The 22,180-nt window shown below is 43.2% G+C and overlaps 2 protein-coding genes across 4 annotated transcripts in view; one reads left to right on the top strand and one right to left on the bottom strand.

The window, feature by feature from the left end:
• Positions 1 to 21,229, top strand: part of CEP89 (centrosomal protein 89) — a 52,808-nt gene extending 31,579 nt beyond the window's left edge. For all 3 annotated transcript variants that reach the window (XM_060276102.1, XM_060276101.1, XM_060276103.1), the window contains 2 exons: positions 12,209 to 12,378; positions 20,627 to 21,229. In XM_060276102.1, the coding sequence (XP_060132085.1) occupies positions 12,209 to 12,378; positions 20,627 to 20,867 (411 nt within the window). In that variant the 3' untranslated portion in view covers positions 20,868 to 21,229. The remainder of the gene's footprint in view (positions 1 to 12,208; positions 12,379 to 20,626) is intronic.
• LOC118086936 (E3 ubiquitin-protein ligase RNF182-like) lies at positions 2,828 to 12,213 on the bottom strand. The gene is made up of 3 exons (XM_035119040.2): positions 12,066 to 12,213; positions 6,855 to 6,930; positions 2,828 to 4,425 (listed from the first exon to the last, which is right to left on the bottom strand). Exon 3 carries the CDS (start codon positions 4,407 to 4,409, stop codon positions 3,684 to 3,686), a length of 726 nt encoding a protein of 241 aa, XP_034974931.2. The 5' UTR covers positions 4,410 to 4,425; positions 6,855 to 6,930; positions 12,066 to 12,213; the 3' UTR covers positions 2,828 to 3,683.
• Positions 21,230 to 22,180: the final 951 nt, after the last annotated feature.

The following is a 22,180-nucleotide window of genomic DNA, read 5'->3' as shown; positions in this document are numbered from 1 at the left end:
TAGCCTGTCTCTCTCCTGCAGCTGTTTCAGCCCTCTTCTGGTTCTGGGATAGGGGGGGGGGAATCTTCTCTCAATAGGATGGGGACACACCGATGACTCTTCACCAACCTGACTCATCTCTGCCTCTTGGCCTCCCTCTTCCCCCTCGCCTGCTTCGGCTTCTGCGTCTGATTATGGACTTCTCTCTGCCACACACTCTCTCACTAAGCCCTGTTACCTTTTTGGCTTCCGACTCCTTCTCTTTCCAGTCTTCTCCCTCTGACCACTCATTGTTGCCCCACCACCACTCTGGCCCCAGTTTGGCCCCATAGGCTTACCTGCCTGTACCTAACATTGAGAGTGGGACAGATGAACATACTGTGAGTCAAACTATGCCACAGGCTAAGTGGGGAGGCCTGGGGCAGGCAAGGGACTTGTTAGGTCTGGTAGCTGGAGGTTTACCTCCCCTGGCTTAACATTATGTGTGAGCCAAGGCCAAAGATGTTGTTGTAATGTGCAGTGCAGAAAAACAGTACCTGAGAACTTGACTCAGGCCATCTGAAAGCAAGACCGCATATAAAGACCCTGTGGTGCTTTCAGAAAAGGTTTATGCTCAGGAAGGGGAGGAGGAAGATCCACAGCCGTGAGATGGCCACACCTTAATTTTTGGTGATTTACAACCCAATCCTCTGTACGTTTTACTCAAAAGCAAATGCCACAATGTTATGGGGGACTTACTTTCAGGTAAGTGGCAGTGTGATAAGATAGTTCTTTGGTTTTGCACATGCTTTGCATGCAAGAAATCCCTACTTCAATTCCTGGTGTCAGTAGCAGGTGGTGGGAAAGACGACGCTCTGCCTGAAACCCTGGAGAGCTGCTGCCAGAGTAGACAGTAGTGGGCCACAGGGGCAAATATTATGGCTAGGTGTAAGGCAATTTCCCATGTTCCCAGATGCCATATCAGTATTGTATAGATAAAGGAACTAAATGATTTAGTCCTGTGGAAAAGCTGTGTACTAAATAAATGGTTGGCTCCCTAGCAAATAGTCCAGTCCCTGGGAATTTAAGTCACGTAAGTACAACTTGTAATAGGATGAAGTTCAGTTCCTGTGACATATCAGTCCCGTATTTCACTGCGGCAGTTCTGCTCTAAATCTAGCCTTTTGTGGGCAGCTTAGAGACTGCCTCTCCCAACACAAGGCCAGACAGGTTGGGCTTCATGTGCCTTCACTCCAGGAAGTGAGACAGTTGGGAGGAGCCCTGAGGCTTTGGAGTGCCACCTCATGCAGCACTCACTTGATCCCTTTGTGTCTCTTTTTGCAGAGAGGATGGAAAAACATTCTCCTTCCTCCTGTCCTTTGGGCAGCTACACTTACAGGTGTTCAGCCTGCACCAGCTGGAAGCCTCTTGAACATTTAAAATTCAATTGGGATTTTGGTCCTCCTTTCCCTACCAGCACAAGGCAGCTTGCAGCATGAGGTGGTCCAGCTAAAAACAACAACATGCTCTTGCTGCTATGTTGTTATGGTTTCACTGTTTTATTAAATTATCTGTTGCTACACAACTGTCAAGTTTTTATTGTTTTCTAATGTTTGGAGTATATTAAACTGCCTTGAGCTGAGAAGTCAGGAAAACCTTTAAAAAGTTAGCCTTTATCCAAGGTGTGAAAGAGGAAGCTATTTTATTGTGATCATGGCTGGGTCATTTGTTTTTTCTTGTATTAGTGCCCCCAAATCCTTAGGGGTATTTTATTTGGCATATACACCAGCCTAAGGGCCACATTTTTTGTGGCCAACCTTCCAAGTGCTGGGCAGGGCCAGAGTTAAAAGTGGGCAGGTTATTTGTTTGACAAAATAGTGATCTCTAACAATGACTGGATATGATTATTTCTTGGTTAAAAGCCTATTTGCTACCAAGTACATAGCACATTGCCTGATGCAGTCCTTACATATGCCAGGTATTGGTCAACCCAGGAGCATACCTGGACCTCTGCTTTGTGGAGAAAGGAGCATCTTGGGATGGTACTGGTATATATGAATGAGGTTATGAGTCTTATTGGAGTCATAGATCCAGCAGGTCCTGTCCTGGAGGTTTTGAGGAGGCTGGGATGGTGGTGGAAAAACTTGGTAGTACAGTAACTATTTGACCCAAATAACAAGTGCACAGTTTCAGGTTTCAGGAGGCCCAGTGCTGGTGTTTGCTGCTTCCTTATCCCATCCTTTACAAAGCCCCCAGGCCAGAGCTAGCTGTGTCTTTCTCCTATAAAGCCAGCAACATGCTGACTCCTGTTGACAGCCCTGAGCCGCAGCCTGCACCCACCCAGATCTTGCATGCATTTCCATCAGGAGAATCCTGTGTGCTTCAGCAGACCCTAGTCTGGAGTTCCCAGCTAAGAGTTGCTTTGGTCTCCCATGGTCCCTTCACAGGCTGCTAGTTTAGGGAGGAGGCGTTCCAGATGTACACAGCTCCTGGGCGCCAGATTAAGTTGCTGGTGGCATTGGGTCCTTGGGTCTAAAGCTTACCCTACAACTGCTGAATTATGCCCACCGATCTTAGTGGAGGTTACTTTCACATAAAATAAGTAACAGGCTGCTGGTACCAAGGTACGAAAGCTTGACATTGCCTCAGTTAGGAAAGTTTTCCTCAAGAGTTTCACTCAGAAAATAAAGCATTTTTCTTTCCCACCTGTAATTGTCTAATTACGACCTGTAATTACAATGGCTTAAAAAAAATGTAACAGCAGAAAAGTTGCCAAATCTCTGTTTTAAGTAAAGAAACATTATTCCAGAACAGGAGAATCCATGCAATAAAACAGATCTTATTTCAGACCATCCCAGCTTCATAGCCTTTTATATAAGTATACACACTCTAGTTCCATCATGTTTGATTTGGCATCCCCGTCTCAAAATACACAAATTCTAGACAGGTTGAGGAATAGATTTGCAATACCATTTCACCTAGTCTGTTCTTCAGATCTGCATTTTTATTTCATCCTAGCTACAGGATCATCTAGTTTGACAGGGGAGATAGCGTGATAGTGCCAGTCCTTTCCCAGTCCCGCTGTTCACCTTCAATTTCCTCTTCTTCCGCTTCCTGTCCATTGTTGAAGCCCTTGTTGAAGCAGAACAAGAAGCAAGGCCATATCTCTCCTTCCAAATGCTGTCCCCTCTTTCATAAGCCAAATTTAGTCTCCGGCCTCCGAGGAAGCAAAAAAGAAATACCTTCATCTCTTTTCCCTCAAAAGCTGGACTTTTGGGATGGAAAAAGTGCTGGGGGTGGAATACTCTTTTGCCTCCACAGCTTCTAGGAGGTGGAGGGAGGGAGGGACACTATTCTCCTGGGGGCCTCTCAGTGGTGCTTGGCCCTGTCAGGATTGTGAACATTGTGATGGAAGCTAAATAGCCCCTAGTGAGACAAAGAATTTTGCCTTCTATCAGATATATCCCTTATGGGATCCTACAGCTATGCCCTGGAGAACTCTGTCAAAGCCATTAACCCCTCTGGGTTTTGTTCGTTGGTCACACTAAAGTGTGGCTACCTGTTGGGAGAGTGGGATGGAATGTTAGGAACATCTAAATATAGATGTCTCATTTTTGGCTACTGATATATATATATATATTTAAAAAATCCACAGTAGGCTTTAAATAGCCTATACATTTGAAGGTCTATAGTGCCAATATCCAAAATTCAGTTTTTTAAAAAAATTAGTTTCTAGAGGAACAGTCACACATTCCTTGGCAAAGACATTGACAGAAGCCATACACAAGGCACACAGTTAGACTGGATGGCACGAGACTGACACAGACAATTCCAAGGGTCACTTTCTGAATCACCAATAAATAGATTCCAAGTGGCAAAGAACCAAAATAGAAAAATCCAAGCAACCACACCAGTATTCTGGGGACATGGTTACAGAGCTTAGAGAAAAGATCTTGATCCAGGTGGCTGTGAGAGTTCACAGATGCCGAGTCAAGGCTGTGATCTGTGTAGTAATCCGAGAGGGTGTTCTGGCTTGGCGTCCTTGTGGAGTCTCTCTGTACTTCCATGATGGTAATCACCAAACAGTTTGATGACCCATGAGAAGGACTGGAGGAAGCCAAGTTCTTTGGCGTCAGGACAACTTCTTTGCAGTCCGAGCTCCATGCTGTTTTGTCTTTTGTTATGAGTTTGGACATGATGTTTGCGTCGTCAGGAAGGCCCTCCACTTCCTCTTCCTGCAGCTCTGTCTTGTGGCGGCAGAAGGGGCAGCAAATGCAATGGGAGCCATCTCCCACATGGAGGATTTTTGTCAGGCATTTCGCACACACTCTGTGAAGGCAGTCCAAGATTTTGGGTTTGCGGCTCTGGATGTTAAACTTCTGGTAACAGATTTTGCATTCCAGCTCATCGTTCGGTACTTTTTCTTCTCCCTCTGTTTGAGAATAATTCATCTTTAAATTAGGCAGGCTGTAAAAGATAATAGCAGTGAGTTTCAACTTTAAATTATGCCCTTTTGGTAGTTGTTCCTAGAGCAGCCTTTCCCAACCTGGTCAAAAACTCCCATCATCCCCAACATTTTACCATGTTGGTTGGAGTTATTGGGAGCTGTAGTCCAAACCATTTTGAGGGCATCAGGTTGGGGAAGCCTGTCATAGAGTATATTCTTTACCGACAGAAAAAAGCAAATACGGTTACAATAGTTAAAACTGGTAGCAGTAGTTAAATGTAATTACCACTTCTGATTAGGACTCTCTGGTTTTCAGTTTCGTATAATTTCCCCAAATATCCACTGAATCTGTTTTGTTTTGTTTTGTTTTATATTGTACTTTCCATTCTATAGGAAATTTTTTCTCCACCCCACAGACTGTAGAATGTATTGGACATTTTCTTGAATATCTGAACAGAACTACCTCACATAGTTACATTGAGGGAGCCCAATATTACCCAGTGAGCTTTGAGGTCTTATAGGATTTGAACCCATGTGTCTGCATTCCAAGTGAAGTATTGTGTCCACTGTATCATGCCATCTCTCCCATTAGGGACTAGATATGATTCTAAGGCCTGGGGCAGGTATACCCAGCAGCCCCCATTCCTCTGCTCTAAATTTACTGCCCCTCTCGAGGATTAGTTCTCCCTCTTCCCGTTTTCTAATTCCTTTTCTGAACTGCCTTGGGCTGGCACCTGTGGGGGAAAGTATCTATCTGCACTACACTCAGATTCTGTGTGCTCTTGGGAGTAAGTCTCATTAAATTCAGTAGTGCTTCTGTGCAAACTTACATACGGTTGATCTGTTAACACTAAGGAGCAATTACTCATCTGGAATATTTAGTTACTGCAGCTTATCAACGTGGGAATGAAGCAAGTTTGGCTTTCAGTTGAGGATGTAACTCAGAAACTTGTATAACAGTTGCTACAATCCAACCTTGACAAGCATTTAGAGTTTGATTTGCATTGGAGACGAATCTTCTTATCATGCACGGATGCTCTTGTAATGTTGCAGTCTGTTTTCTGAGCTTACAGAGGGAGGGAAACTTAATAGTTGCTCATTTGGTGGTGCTGTGTATTTGAAATTATTGATCAAAGGTATTACTTAACCTTTAGAGAAAAAACACCACCATTGAATATAGGTTTCCCATGGCATTTCTTTGATTAATAAGAATGTGTGGTTGTGAAACTCTAAGGATTTGATGGGTAAATAAGTGTGACAGTGCATTTCACAGTTTTGTCTGTTTTGCCTGAAAAGGGGATTTGTTTCTGTTCACGTTTCCTAATAAGCAGAGCTGGCTCAGTCTTGGCTCATCACCCTCACGTTGCCATGCAGCAGTGATGGAATTTTAATGAGAACAGGCAAGGTTAACAACAACAACAACAACAACATTTTTATTAGGAGACAGTTTCATTTGCATCTTTGTCTTAACCATCAGGTCTGCTAAATGGTCTTGGTCTTGGTTTCTGACTTACTCTCTGGTGGGTACACACTGCGCACTCTTTCACAAACATGGTGGAGCAGAGCAGGGTCTAACGCTAGAAACAGAGTGTGTGCATTTGCATGCAATTCTTCTTCCCAAAAATAGTTATGATAGCAGCATGTCCAAACACAATTTCTCTTTAAGCATTGCTCCTTGGAAAGCAGTAAGAGTGTAAATGGCAGGCATTAAGTTCCTCAGCTACCAAATTCTCTCTGTCTGCTGTGAAATACTTTAACATATTCACCTGGATGGCAGGTGTGAATGCTTTTTAAGTCGATTGAATTCCATGTCAACAAAGTAAGCAGTTAATAATGTAAAATATTTGTATTCAGTCTCTCTTTCCCTCAGGGACTCCCCAAGGAGGCCTTCAACAATAATAAAACACATTGTTTGGTGGTGGTGGCTGCTGCTGCTGCTGAGCTTTACAAACAATAAAAGCCAAAACCAAATATTCAAGAAGCCAGAGAACAGCAAAGTAATCTCATCGTATGAAAGATAACCAACAAACATCTCAGAATGTTATTCCATTATTGCTTAAATCAAGAGCACCCTGAAAATAACAAGTTTTTCATTGGAAGTTGAAAAATAAGCCGTCATAGAATTGTAGGGTTGGCCTAGGCTGACTCCCTGCAATGTAGGAATTGCGATGAAGAAGACAAGTTGACTTCTCTCAAAACCAGCCCTCCCCCTACAAATCATGGTTTGTGTGATCAGCTGACAGGTCTTGTCCATGATAATAGGGCATAGCTAGGGTACTAGCCTACAGTACTCAAAAGTCTTCATGGCTGCTATCACACTTTGGCATCTGGCAGCTCTTCAAAGCTACAAACCTGATCCTTAACTGGGTTGGGGGGGGGGGTTGCAACTCCATCCAAATTAGACACTACACTTAATTCTAGATTAGCTCTTCTCCCACCTCTGTCTTACCTGGATTAATTTCAGTTTGCTCACCTACATCCAATTCATCGCTGATTTCAGGTACTGGGTCAGAACCTCAGCCACCCTGGGTTTAGATGGAAAGGAAAGAGAATTGTGCGTCACTAGCATACTGACAATATCCTCCTCCTTGTCTCTGGACAGCCTCACCCAGTGATTCATGTAGACGCTAAATAGCATAGGAGAGTCTTGCCGTCACCCACAAGTTAGAGACCAATGGGTGGAGCAGCAGTCTCCCAGCACCACCTTCTGAGATTGGCCCTTCAGGAACAATTCAAACCAGTTAGATGTCCCATCCCAGTAAGACAGCTTCATAAGGATGCTATGATGGGTGATGTTGAACACTACTGGACTTTCCCTGTCCACCGTCTGGTGTGGGTCTTCTAGATAAGTAGTATGCTAGAGCTGAGCCACCTCTGCCCACTGAAGCCCCTGACATAAATCAGGTATGTTCAGGAATTATTCCCCTATTCCTCCCAACAAATATTCTCTCACCCACTCCCTCTCTGACCCTTGTGCATGCTCTAATTCATTTTGTCCCTTTCCTGTTGCAGACATGAAACATGAAAGGAATAGACAGCCTTCGCAAGCAGACGAAATGTTTCAGGTTGACAAACCTGCCTGTGTTAATTATAACAAGAGGGTTTTTTGTTTTGTTCTTTTAAAGCGATGTCATAAGACATTCCTTGGAGAGGCATGGAGGAGTAGTGGGGGAAATGGCAGGAGAGTTTAGGAAAATATTTTCATCGTTACTTAGAAAAAGTCTGATGTGTTGCCTGAAAGGACCTTTTGAACTGGGGGCAAGGCCAGTGGTGCATTTAAATGGTTCATTGCATCCTCCTCACAGCGTTGGGCAGGGGAAGGCACATTTCCTTTCATTTCCAGGGACCAGTGTAAACCAGTCTAGCAACCACTGCAAGTACCATCTTGTGTTTAATACTACCTTGTGTAGTATATTGCTTGGACGGTCACTTTCCAAAATGCATTGCAGGGGGAGTTGAATTAGATGACCCTTTGGGACCCTTCCAACTCTGAAACTCTGAACTTAAAAGCAATGACTTAGTTCAGGCATCCCCAAACTTCGGCCCTCCAGATGTTTTGGACTACAATTCCCATCATCCCTGATCACTGGTCCTGTTAGCTAGGGATCATGGGAGTTGTAGGCCAAAACATCTGGAGGGCCGCAGTTTGGGGATGCCTGACTTAGTTCATAGCCATGGTGCTCTTCACAGTAACAGTGACTTGCTTGGCGATGTGTTTATTGACACACATTTTTTGTGCTTTCCTTGGTTTTATGTAAGCCTCCCTAGGAGACTTATCGGCCGAAGAGCAGTTTAAAAACATACGGAAGAAATCAGAGTGGCATCCTGAGGGTGCGATGCACAGGAAGAAGCAACAGGCATGAGGAATATGCTGAGCCCTTTACCTACCTGCTACTTTTCCTTTGACTATGGCCCCCACCACAGATGCACATGTGTGTGCACACACAAGCACACACACACCACACAGAGTACCAAATGCAAAGTTGTTATCAGAGATCTGGATTTAAACTGGGAACCACAAGCTGTGTTCAGACCCCAAAGTCCTCATCAGGCACAAAAGGCAACAGAGCTATGCAGCATCAGTCTCTGAGATTGGCAAGCAGTATTAAGACCGAGGGTCTGGATTGGGTAGAACTAGTCTATCCCATCTTGTTCTATTCAGAGTAGACCCAATGAATGGCACTAAGTCATGCTACCTGAAATGTTAGGAACCTGGCCTTTCCCCCCTGCCATGTATCACCTGCATGTTTGCACCTAAGGTTTCGGGGTCCTTGGCTGAAGGCTACACCCCTCAGATCTAGATTTGGATGTGGGAGGTGTGCCTTGCTGAACGGTCAAGAAGATGCCACGGTAGCCTCTTGATTAAATTGCTGCAATATGCTCTGTGACACTTTCTTGAAGACTTTCCATAAACTTCAGGTGGTCCAAAACGCAGCAGCCGGAATACCTTCCAAGATTGAGGTCTCATACTACGCTAGTCTTGAAACAACTGCATTTATTACCAGTCAGTTTCCAGACACAATTCAGACTGCAGGTATTGACCTTTTGAAGTCTTCAGCTGTCATGTTCCTAATTATCCAAAGGAAGAATGTCTTCTCCCTTATCTTCCAGTCCTCTTTGTGTGCAGATTGTCAGAAAAGACCATCTCCAGTTCTAATACCTTCCTCTGATAATCCCTTCCCCAGGGACAAATTGCCTACACTTGAGCAAGCTTAACACAGAGAAAACAAAATGAACCTGTCTGCAGCTATAGTTAGCAAGTTACGTTGTTGCTCAGTGAATTTAGTATTTTAAAAGGAACAGAAGACATCTTTCTTGGGAAGCTCTGGATGTTCCCTTTCTTCTGTACCACTCAAGAAGAGCAAAGAATCCGCTTCACTGGTAAAAGAAAGCATCAAAGATGTTGTGGCACCTTGAAGACCAATAGGATTGGTTTTAATTTGTTATATCGTGAGCCACACCAGTGCAGCAAAGTAGCATACCAATAAAGGTGGTGGTGCTAGATTCTACTCAATGGAAAATTAATCCATTAAAAAATTGATTAGTCTCTTTCCTGCTTTTGCTACTACTGATTAATATGGCAACCTCTCTTGAAGTTTGCTTGTAGCTTTTTCTTTTCATTGTTTCCAAGTTTTGCTCTTATGTGGGAAATGGCCAGGTACAATTTCATTTATATTTATGGTTTAGAGGATTTTACGCAGCTGCTTGTGTCTAGGTGATAAAATGGGAGCATGATTCAACCTCCCACCCCACCCCCAATATAGCAGGTTTCCATTAGGGAGTGCCATCCTGCATACACTTGTGATGCACCTTTCAACTCTCTGAAGGGCTAGGTATATTTGCCAAGCTCGACAGTTGAAAGTGGGTCTGGGAGGGAGGAAACCAGGCAACCACCTGGCTGCATTCTTTGTTTTCTTCAGTTCCATTCTCGCCTGCAAGAGAAACCTAAGCCAAGAGATAATAGCTTTGTTCTGTTTCATAGAACTTTTCGTTGGGAAGGGGGGATCAGTTACCTACAGGATTACCTACAGCATGGTGTAGTGGTTAGAGTGTTGGACTAGGACATGGAAGATGAGGGTTCAAATCCCCACTCAGCCATGAAGCTGTTCTGGCCACTGCCTCTTAGCTTAACCTACCTTACAGGATTGTAGCAGTGGTAAAATGGGGAAGGGGGGGGGAACCACTTCAGGTCCTTGAAGTAAAAGCAAGATATAAATGTAATGATAATAGGAATATACAAATTATATGGACTGGAATCACTTTGCAATAGAGCACATAGCAAATATGTAGGGTTTTACCAGTTCCCTTGAAGGAAGATTGGAAGTGAAATTTACTGGACTGGATAAACTATATTTTAGTGCACCTTTTGGGTTCTTTTTTAATTTTTCATTAGTGCCTTTTCTCCCCCCTGCCCTTTATACCATTAAAAGAAAAGAAAAAATCACAGCTGTCAAAACCATATTATACACTTCAAAGAAGCAAACTGACACAGCGTAAGATTGGCAGCCAATAAAGTAATAAAGAAAGAAAACACTAAAAAAAAAAACCAAACCAATAAAACAGTACAACTGGCAGTGTATACTATAACCAAAACATGTCCATCGGGCAGATAAGTTTGTTGTTCGTTGCTGTCAGAATGGATGAGTTTAAAATAAATTGAATATATATATATATATATATATATATATATATATATATATATATATATGATACATCCTGTGAAAAGGAAAGTGTGGCACACTGGTTCAGAGTCACAACCAGATTTCCAGATGTTTACCAGGCCCTGCTACTCACCTATCTAGTCCAGTACTGCCTACTCTGACTGGCAACAACTCTCTAGAGTCTCAAGCAGAAGGCTTATCTACCGCCTGCTTTCTTGCATTTTAAAACGGGACCCCAGAGCTTGGACCTGAGACCTTCTGCAGATACAATGCATGTACTCTATCCCTGAGCTGTGATCCCTCCCATAAAGTTCAGGCTTCTTAAAATCTCAGGTGATAGTTGTTCTGAGTTCATCCGACAGGCAAGCACCCAGTGCTCAGCTCTGCAGGACAGCCAATGTCCTTTCAGGTGCTGTTGGACTCCAAATCCCATCAGTCCCCAACAGTGTGGCTAGTGGTCAGGGATGGTGGGAGTTGTAGTACAGCAACATCTGGAGGCAATCCGTTGGGTACCTTTGCAGTACCCTTTGTGCTAAACCGTTATCATTAACACAAGCAGACAAGCTTCCATATACCATAGCCATCCATTTAAATATTGAAGCAAATTAACATGCTTGAATTTTTATCGGATGGACTCCCACATCACCCCAGCTTAATTCTTTCCCCGGGCCACTTGTTTTCCTTTTAATTCCTGCTCTGGTTTTAGACATGACTCTTATTACAAAGACTTGAATTGGAAAAGTGCTTTTCCAAGTCTGCTGGATAAATTTTCAGACCATGAAGACCTGGGGCAAGGGTGTAGTTTTGATCTTCACACTAATAAATCTGAAATTGGATAGCAATAACATCAGGCTCCTCTAGAAGAAAAAGTCAAGGTATCCACAAAGCTGAGACTTTTTAAATATAGGCGGATAAGAGGTTTCATGTAAAGTAATCATCAGAATGAAACTTTTTATCTAAGATGAAACCTTTTTTTTCCTCCTTCACGTTCACTTAGCATTGCTTTTTGCATGCTTAGCCATTTTGTGGTTCAGAAGTAAAATTTACTGTTTCAAAAAAGAACTAATGCTTTCTAAATAATGCCTTGCTTTTCTTAATAATGCATTTTCTCAGCAAAAGCAGGGAGAAACGTGTTGCATTCCAGTGCTTCAGTGAAAAGATACACAGCTTCAAGGCAGCTGAGTTGTTTTTCCAAGATGAAAGGATTAATGAACATACATGCCACCCAGTAGCATCTCTTCCCAGCCTTACAGTGATACATTGACAATTAAAACTAAATTATTAAACTTGTCTATAAGCAACATGTGCTTAAAGTCCAACTTGGCTTCCTGATGAGTCAAACATATTTGGATTTAAGACCTGTTTTATAAAAACCTTTCTACAAAAGGATGCATTAAAATAGCACAGTAGACCTATGCAGTGACACCTTTTGCTGTATGCTGTAGAAAGTGCATGCAGTAGAAATGCTTGAAGGAAGGACCAGGTCATTTCCAACCTACCCGATTTGTTCTTTGAACAAAGCACCCCTGGTTTCAGGATCAAGCCCCTGTGGGAGAAAACCATCTTCCCACCAGTTGAGGTCCGTCGGCCAGCTTGCAACCCCAGTGCTGATTCTAACTGGGCTCTGCTCCAACTCTCACAGGTGTATAAAAAGACGGCTGCCGGAAAGCTCGGAGACATCAGCCTCAAAGCATCGGAGCAAGAGAAGGAATTTGCCGGAAAGGCTGCTCAGTACCAGCGTGAGATGAGGCACCTCCAGCGGCTGCTGCAAGAGAAGCAGGAAACCCTCGACGACGTGCTGCAGCAGAAAAGGTAAGTCAGCCAAAGCCTTAAACAAACCCATTAGCCCCTACTGGTAAAGGAGCAGGACATGCTCTGCCTAAGAGCCCCCTCTGGCGTGCTCTGGCTGTTATTCACTTCCCTGCCTAGCTGCTGGGTTGAAAATCTCCTCCTCTCAACTGACTCTGTTAGCTCCCCCATCCTTCCCTCCCTCCTTCTCCCTTCCTAAGCCGCCCCCCCCCCCGACCTACAAATCCTTGAAGGAAATCGTTGCCTGCTAGCTCTGACAGCCAACCTTAAAAATCCTCCCGGCAGCTGTACTGCCTTTTGCTGAAGGGAAGCAAACACACAGAAGCTATTAACTTGAACTGAGCTGTCAATAATTCTCTCCAAAGTGAATCACTGGTCACATGCTCATTGATTTAATAACGTCTTCCAGTGAGGACTGATGAAGTCCCAGGCTGACATTTTTCTGACAGACAGGAAATGAGGGCAGTCAGTTAAGAGCACTTGGCAAAATGAATATTTCGTGGATCTGGAGGTTTCTAATCACAAAAAAAGGGAAATAAACAGTGGAATAGGTCTTGGCTGGAAGATGATTCTCCGTGTCCAGAGAACCTATAAGGAGTCCTGCTTCTTGCTTCTTCTTGTGTTAGCGATGGGAAGGTTTCACAGATGGTTCCTTGTACCAGCACTGAAACAACACAGGAGACAGATAATTAGGCAGCTATTTTGCAGATCCTCTCAGCCATTGTGAGATAAAATAATCCAGCCTGGAACTCAAGTTGTATGCCATCTGTGTCAGTTATCAACTCTCCCAGTAGAGGATAAATAGCATGGTCAGATAACTTCTGAATTTTTTGGCAAAGTGTGTATGTGCTCTCTGTAGATAGTCCCCGTGCTGCAGTGACTGGTGTATCAATTCACATGTCTTAGGGCACCTCCAGATTGCAGAAAGCTTGGACGGAGGTTATACAATGCCCTCTCTTTATTGACCATTCATCCTGATTTGTTTCTGCAGAGGACATAGGACTCCCCAGCAATTGGTTGTTAACTATCACTTTCCTTACTGTAAAAAGTCTTCTTTTTTAAGTGGGTTTTCTTGTGCAGCTAAATTTGCCATTGTGCAATTGAGTTCTTTCTGCAAAAGCCCACTGCTGGAATCTGGTGTAACTCTACAGCAGCTTCTTGTGCACAGGAAATCCACATGGCATCCTCCAACAAGCTGTCTATTTAGAAAGGGTGCAAGGAAAACTTCCTCTTGGGAATAACTTCCAGGCGGACTGTGCTTCTTGTTGCTTTAAAAACATTTCTTTTTAATAATGACCTAAGCCACAGTGGGTGGCGCTGTGGGTTAAACCACAGAGCCTAGGGCTTGCCGATCAGAAGGTCGGCGGTTCGAATCCCCGCGACGGGGTGAAGTCCCGTTGCTCAGTCCCAGCTCCTGCCCACCTAGCAGTTCGAAAGCACAACAAAGTGCAAGTAGATAAATAGGTGCCGCTACAGCGGGAAGGTAAACGGCATTTCCGTGTGCTCCTCTGGTTTGCCAGAAGCGGCTCTGTCATGCTGGCCACATGGAAGCTGTATGTCGGCTCCTTCGGCCAATAACGCGAGATGAGCGCCGCAACCCCAGAGTCGGTCACGACTGGACCTAATGGTCAGGGGTCCCCTTACCTTTTTAAGCCACTTTAGGAGTCCCTTTGAAGGCTGAAAGGTAGCATATAAATGATTGAATAAATGTGTTTTGTAAGCACTAGCTTATCATCAAACAATGCTACGGGACCAGATACTCTAACCTGGAACTGCTTGCATATCTGGGGAGCTGAAGATGTGAATACAGCCAGGTTTCCCTGTGGTTCAGGTGTGTGAAAGGGGAGGTCCTCCCACCACCACCTTCCAAACCATACTTTTGATCTAACATAAACTCTCTATTGTGTGCATATAGCCTGTATTGCTTCATACAGCTTGACAATATGTATGTATCTGGGAGGGGAGAACACCTGTCTACCAGTGTGAGAGGCAGTGTGGTATAGCAGTTAGAGTGCTGGACCTGGGAGGGTTCAAAGCCCCCACTTGGTCATGAAACCTTGGGGGTCAGTCCTTGCCTCTCAGCCCCCCATTGTTGTTATGAGGATAAATGGAAGGAGGGGGGAATTTTGTACACCACCTTGAGCTCCTTGGACTAAAGGTGGGGTATAATTGTAAATAATAAATATGTTAATAAAATAATCCTCACTTCTTTTATCTCTAGTCCTGGCATTCACCAACATGTCACCCCCTTAGAGCAGTGTTAGATATGTCAACCCCATAGAACCATTTCTCTTCTCTTATTTTTCATTCCAGAGAGCACACCCACCCACCCCTCACGCTTCCCACCTCAAACAGGAAAGGCTATTAATATACTTGTCCAAGTTTTATGAGTTACAGGTAGGTAGCTGTTGTTGGTCTGCAGTCAAAACAAAATAAAATAAATAAATAATCCTTCCAGTAGCACCTTAGAGACCAACTAAGTTTGTCATAGGTATGAGCTTTTGTGTGCATGTATCTGAAGAAGTGTGCATGCACACGAAAGCTCATACGTATGACAAACTTAGTTGGTCTCTAAGGTGCTACTGGAAGGATTTTTTTATCAGGTTTTATGAAGCACTGACATAAAAATGGGTTGTATCCAGTATTTGTTCTGCTCAGAGGAGACACATTGAAATGAATGGACATCAACTCACTTGGGTCCCTTAACTTCAGTGGGGCTGCTTTTAGTCAGTTGGATACAACTCCATAAAGCTAAAATAATTGCCCACACTTTGATTTAGCAGTCCACTGTGGCAGAGGAAAATGTAATTGTGGGAAGTAGTTCTAAACAGCAGCACTTTGTCCCTTGTTATTGTCACCAACAGCAGCAGAGTTGCTGAGTGTTTTGCAGTTGGTTGCCAAGTCTTAGAATCATTGAATCGTATAATTGTAGAGTTGGAAGAGACCCCGAGGGTCATCTAGTCCAACCCCCTGCAATGCAGGTATCTCAACTAAATCATACATGACAGGTCGCCATCCAACCTTTGCTTAAAAACCTCCAAGGAAGGAGAGTCCACCCCCCGAGGGAGTCTGCCGAACAGCTCTTACTGTCAGAAAGTTTTTCCTGACATTCTGGAAGATGAGCAGTGCTTGTAGCTGGTGAAAGGCAAATGCAGCTTTTGCCTTGCCCTCAAAGAGATGCTTTCCTGCTGTGATGTCTCTCTTATTCTAGGCCAGTTTTATTAAACATCTGTATTGGATGGGACAGATGTATAGTTGGGTTAATCATTCTGGCCAATGACCATGGGAAGTCAGCTTAGCTATGCAGACAAGCAATGTTACAGTTCAGGAAGCTAAAATGGTTTGCATATGTTTTCCCTACACTTCCTGAATGTGGGGCTCCTTTAGTTTAGTCAGATTCCTTCCATTCTGGTTGCATTCTGCTTTCAATATAATTTTGTCTTGTAGTGCAGCTAGTCCCTGAACAAAGCTGCCATTTGAAAGGTTGTTCTGGATCTCTCTCCTCCTCCTCCCACTCTACCCCCTACCCCAGTCAGAAGAAAAGCAGACCAAGGACTTAGGGGTGGGTTTCTTATCACTAATCTTCTGTAGCTTGGCAACCAGAATCGGCAGTGCTGGGCAAATAATGTCCTAATGCAGATTCATTTCCACCAGCGCCGCTCAAGGAGAAAATTTGTGGCCTGCAAAATTGTTCCCAGTAGATAGAAATTTCACTGACACATTTATTCTCAGCACTATACCCAACTGAAAGTAATAGACTGTGTGAATGGCATGTTTATTTTATTAAAACCCTTAAAGTGTTGTGCGTAAGATTTCGCCACGACAACTGATGAAGCCAACCATCCAGTTTTCAAGATGAATCACCCACTTTGCAGGAGTCTTGCAGTATTTCCTTTCTTTTAAATGTAATACCAGTACTTCTTTGGGAAACAATGACAGGTGAAGTCATGGAGCGCAAAACCCTAGAGAGGCTGAACTTAGAATCACTGAATGGTAGAGTTGGAAGGGACTCCCAAGGGTCATCTAGTCCAACTTCCTGCAATGCAGGAATGACAGCTAATCATTTGCAGGTCAGAGGTTGACACTGAAAGGTGGGTTCCCAAAAAGCTGAAAGATAGTGAGCTTGAAAGCTCGGGGGACAGTGTTTACTTTTGGATGTTGAGGATATTATTTTTTGCTTTATAGCAACTCTCCAGAATATCACTTGTACAAGCAGACTCAAGAATCCCTAAGGCACACGACTGTGTCTTTTCTATTCCAAAGAGCACGTGGGGGGCAGGGGGAGAGGATATTTTGTTTGAAGACACCAGGCTAGAAAGACACTCCTTAACCTGAAAGCTGGCATTCTTGTTTTGAGCTTCTCCTAGGGGAATCTCATTTTGTCTCCACTCACAGTGAAGCAATCTGAGAAATGCTACAGCATGATCATTAAATCTCATTTATTCTGTAAAAAAAAGGGGAGGGGAATAGCACCTTAAATCATGAGTGATAACATGGGAAAACTCGATTCATGTCTCTCCCCCCCCCCGTCTTCCTTGTCTGCTCTGCCTCCCCCATTTGCCCTTCACTCCACCGGGAGCAGCATTTGTGTTTTGCTCAGTACACATGTAATGAGTGAGGAAAAGAGCAGCCTTTTTCAGTCATCGCTGCAAATGCAGTAGAAAGACCAAAAAAACCCCACTGTGTTAAGCAGCTTTGAAATAAACATGTCAAATTTTGGGGGCCTCGGTGAGGGAAGCTGTTAATTTAGACTTTTAGGCTCATCCTTCGAGTTACGTGAAATTTCACACCACCATACATCACCATATCTGATAAAGTGCTCCCTCAAATGAGGCCTTATTTGCTCCCTTTCCTAAACGGCAGTACCAATGCCCACTTAATGACTGAACCAGTGCCTAAGATCAGGAACGGGGTGGCTGTGGGAGAATAAACTGAGACTCAGTTCAAGATGGAAGTGCTTTGGCCAATAGAAAAGCAAAGGCAGGTGTGTTTTGAATGGGTTTGCACTCCCCTTGAAGAATCAGGTTCATAGAGATTTCCTGGATCCAGTGTCCCTCCTGGATTATCACCAGGTGGCTACTGTGGCCAGCCGTGTTCTTGCTCAGTTTGGTCTGCACTGCTTCCTGGAGAAGACATCTCTGGCCACTGGCCCACCTGCCTTAGTCACAGCCAGATTGGTCTCCTGCTTCAGCACACCCTTTGTGGGGCTGCCTTTTGAAAGCTGCAGCTGGTGCAAAATATGGCAGGGAAAGCATCCTAACTGGAGCCGGCCTTTTTGATCATGTGTGCTTACCCCTGCACCCAGAAGAATTGGCTCCCAATCCACTTCCAAGCTTGATGGGAAGTATTGGTTATCATCTTTAAAATCATATACTGTTTGAGACCTTGAAGGGAAACCTTTCTCTGTGTCCCACCCAGAAGTGGCATGCAAGGTGAGGCAGAGCTGCTGCTGCCCTTGCTTCTTGGCAGGTGAGTCGCTGTTACTTACTAGGAAGGGCAGGCAAGGCAGCAGGGAGATAGGTGTGAGGCAAATGTACTGAGGGAGCGAACCTGGTATTCCTGCCAGTGCATTTCCCCTGCATTTCCCCCTCCCCTCGACCTTGCCCCCTCCTGGGTGGGTGTTCCCCAGTGTGCAACCCAGGAATTCCTTATACCAAAAGGTGCGGATGTCTCCTCCTTTGATGGCATGTCAACACTCCAGGACATTGGTATAAGACACTTAATTTTTGCTCTCTTTTGGGATTCATATTTTTATGTTGTTCTGATTTCATTAGATTCTTTTAAAATAATAATCATAAATTTATAATCATAATTTTATTATTTATACCCCGTCCATCTGGCTGAGTTTCCCAGCATATATAAAAACATAGTAAAATATTTTTATTACTGCTTGTGTGTGTGTGTGTGTGTATATATATATATATATATATATATATATATAATTGATAAAAAACAAAAAGTGTTGTTGGATGCCTTGGAGGTTCCCCCAGTAGAACAGAAATTGAGGAGTACCAATACCTTACTAAATGAAATAAATGTGTTCTAACCTATAGCCCAACAAAATTAACATTCATTATTTATTTCAAAAATGTATATGCCACTTGATTGTAGAAAAAACCTCAAGGTGGTTTGGATCAGCATTACAGTAATACACAACTCTGTCCTGTGAAGTTCTTGATGGTGTATTTGGTTTCTGACATATAGAGCTTAAGCAGGACATGGAGCAAATGCAACAATGGTGCAGCTTGTGTAGACCTTTTTTTGTCAAGAAAACTTAAAAATCTGTGCCCAGAATAAGTTGTATACTTAATTTGCATAACTTATTTTTTCGCCATCTTCCTCCCTTTATCACGATGTCAAAAAACACAAGATAGTGACAGGCTGAAATGGGTCCCTCTTGCCCTCTTAGGACATTCCTTGGCCAAGAGGTTGAACCAGGACAAGCGAATGCAAGATTTACAGGCTGGGAAAGGACGTAAACAGATTTCTGACTGCTTTGCGGGAAAGTTTGCTTGAATGATTTATGGAGCAGAGACAGATTTGAAGACCAAAAGAGCATTGAACATGTTTTCTCTTTAACCATAAGATGATCCACCAAAAATCAGATCTGATAAAATCACAGGAAGTGCAGGCACCAGTAGGAAGGGAGATGGCACCAAATCACTTAACAGGTTCTGGAACCTGCCCTGATTGATTAAGGAATATACTTAGAAGCAGAGCGGCTTTTTGAGATACAAATAAAGGCTGTCATTCATGCCTCATTTGTTGACATGACCATCTCTAAGCTGACTGGCCATCATGGGACCAGAACAGAGAGCTCTGTCTACTAAGTCTACTAAGCTCTGCAGCAAAAAAAATACCTCTTTGAGGTTTCATGGGCTGTATCTCTACTATATTCAGTTATGGGAGCAACATATAGGCATATGTTATTATTGTGATTCAGATTTTCTGTTGTTGAGGATTTTTGTTTTTCTTGCAAAGGACATTATTGCAATACTCTTGAGACCAGACTAACTCCTAAAAATTGCCACATGCTGAGCTCCTTCTGATGGGATTCCTGCCAAAGAAATGCAATGTGACCTAGAAAACCTTCACAGGAAACAGGATTGTTTTGACCAGTTGCTTTTGACCTGATATCTCACCCTTCAGCCACATTCACAACTTCTGTTACGTATTTCACAGGGGGGGGGGGGATTCAGTACAAAGTGTGAAACACAATGAAATTTGCAGAAATATGCTATGAGGTACCACTGCGGATATCAGTTATTTCCAGTTGGAAAACAGTCCTAAATTCCTTTGAGTTTAACAGGTTAAAAATAAAGCTGTGAATGTCCAACAGTAGGATGAGAAAATATTAAGGGTAAGAGGAGAAATTCAAGGTAGCGGCTGACAAAATGTGTCATAAATAAAAGGGCAAATCCCATGCTAGGTATTGTTAGGAAAGGGATTGAAAATGCAGCCACTGGTGTCATAATGCTTTTACATACAGGTGATCGACCACTTTCTCCATTGGAAAATCCCCCAGAGCATTTAGGAACACATCCAGTTCCATCCATCCACGAGGGTGGGCCATCTGAATGGGTCCAGCACTCTTACAGGGGGTACTGCCATCCTCAAACTGAGCTTAACCTTATCTAAGCATGACTCCATCTCAGTATTTTGTAGGAAAGAGGCTTTTCATCAACAATTTAAAGCAGCTATGAAATAGTTCAGACATCTGAAGCAGCCTTATATCGAGCCCAGACCATTGTCCACTCTGACTGGCCACAGGTGCCCAAGATTTTCAGCAGGGGACTTTCCCAACACAACATTGGATGAGCCTAAAGTAGTGGAAAGGACAATGCAGTGTGAAAATGACTGAAACTGAAAAGATCCTCTGTCCCAATCCACTGTGTGTGACTCAGGCAGCCAGATCTACCCACAACAGCCTTAGAGGAGAATTTGTAGTCCTGTTTTGAACCATGACATCACCAATAAGGGGCCCAGGATATTAGGGTTACCTTTTGTGATGCTTTCAGAACTAGACACCGATAAAAACTGGTTAAACAAGTACATTTGATTGAATTATATGCCAGAGATCCTCTGATTACTCTTTCTGTTCTGTGCACATGGTGTTCTCTAGACAACATTCCAGGTACAAAAATAAATTTAATTGTTCTTTCTGTACTGGCTGGGTAGTTCACCTTAAAAATACTCTCAAAAAAGGCAAAGCATCTGAAACTAGCAAATCCATTTTCATTTTTCTTCCTAGGGAAGTGGAAAGTGAACTTGAAATAATTTGGGAATCAACCACCAAAGAAAACAGGAGGATGAAGGAACTCTTGCATAAATCTCTAGAGAAGAGGAACACACAGAGTCCTGTCAAAGCTTATGAATCAGATTTAGCTGACGTTTCTCAGAAAGACCTGCTGGTTGGGTACGGTTTTAGCTACTGTGATGTGGAGCTTCTCTTGCCTGCAAAAACTCAGAGTCAACAGGAACTTGCATGTTAAAAACACAGACACACCTTCGTTTTTCAGAGGAGAATAGGTCTGAAACAAACAAACATGAAGAGCAAAGCAGTTTAATCAGAATAGAGTCGGCATTGTATTCAAGTTGATCTTTCAAAAGAGGCTGATATTCCCTTTGGTAATATTTAGGGGCTTTTAGAAATCACCATGGCAGGGATTTGCATTGTACCATAGAAATATGGCCGGTAGATTCTTCAAAATCCAAATGTTTCTAGCTCTTAACAGTTACAAAAATTAAAAAAGTACCAAACACATTTCGACACTTTCTGCTAGATACTAAAACTTGCAGATGGGAGTTCATTGTGGAATTGGTACTGCTCGTGCATTTAAGTTTTTTTAAAGCACCTACGTTATGATGTCATTAGGCAGAGACAGAAGCATGATTTTTAAAAGAACGGGGGGGGGGCAGAGTTTCTTAAGATGGTGATGGTTAAGTGAATCGTACCCTCTTCACTGCACATGCAGCAATATCATGCCTCCTAACAGGATGCTCATACACAAAAAGTGTGGTATCCTTTGCCACTTGGAAAGTTCAAATGACTGAGTCATCTAAGGAGGGAGGTGTTCATCTGGAAACACCCTAAGAAAGGAAAATGTGTTCCCGTGGGGCTCCTAATTATGAGGATGGGGCACATATTCCTACAGCTTAAATGTTATCCGCTATCTCTATTGGAACGTTGGGGACTTTTTCTCCCAGGCTGCAATACTATGAACCCTGCCTTGGAAATAAGCCTCGCTGAGTACAGATTGACATGCTTCCAAGTGAACATGTTTAGTATTGCATTGCCAGTGATGTTAACAGTTAAAAGGAAATGGGAGGGATAAGTCCTCTGTGGGAGATGTGCTAAGTAGCAAGTGCATCACTATTCTTGTGTTGCCTCCACTGATCTCTCTACTCTGTTTGCACTTGCAGCAGCAAGACTACTGCCCCCCCCCCACCAGAAATTACAGTGCAGTGCACTATAATTCACCAAATGCAAGCAGCCCAATATATCTCATTTCCACCACTTTCTTCTCAGTTTGTGACCGAATAATAATAATAATTAAAAAGCTCTCTATATCCTGAAAAAGCCATGCAGTTGAAATAAAAGAATGCAAATTCTTTTTCAAATTTGCATTGTTTAATGTTCACAGAATTTGCGTTTTTAAATACTGGTCACACTGCTATAAGCTGCAACGTTTGGGGTTTTTCTTTTTTAAATAGAAACTTGAAATCAGCCTTTTTTGCTAATAAGCCATCTAGCTTTTCAAACCAAAGAAAACCATAATGCAGCCCAAGCTGCTGCTTAGAGCTA

This window comes from Zootoca vivipara, chromosome 6 (genome assembly GCF_963506605.1).
Source record: "Zootoca vivipara chromosome 6, rZooViv1.1, whole genome shotgun sequence".
Lineage (NCBI taxonomy): Eukaryota > Metazoa > Chordata > Lepidosauria > Squamata > Lacertidae > Zootoca > Zootoca vivipara.
This window is presented reverse-complemented; position numbering and strand designations above follow the sequence as displayed.

Bases quoted from the DNA above. Each gene is read 5' to 3' on its own strand.
- LOC118086936 (XM_035119040.2), bottom strand. From the start codon at position 4,409: ATGAATTATTCTCAAACAGAGGGAGAAGAAAAAGTACCGAACGATGAG.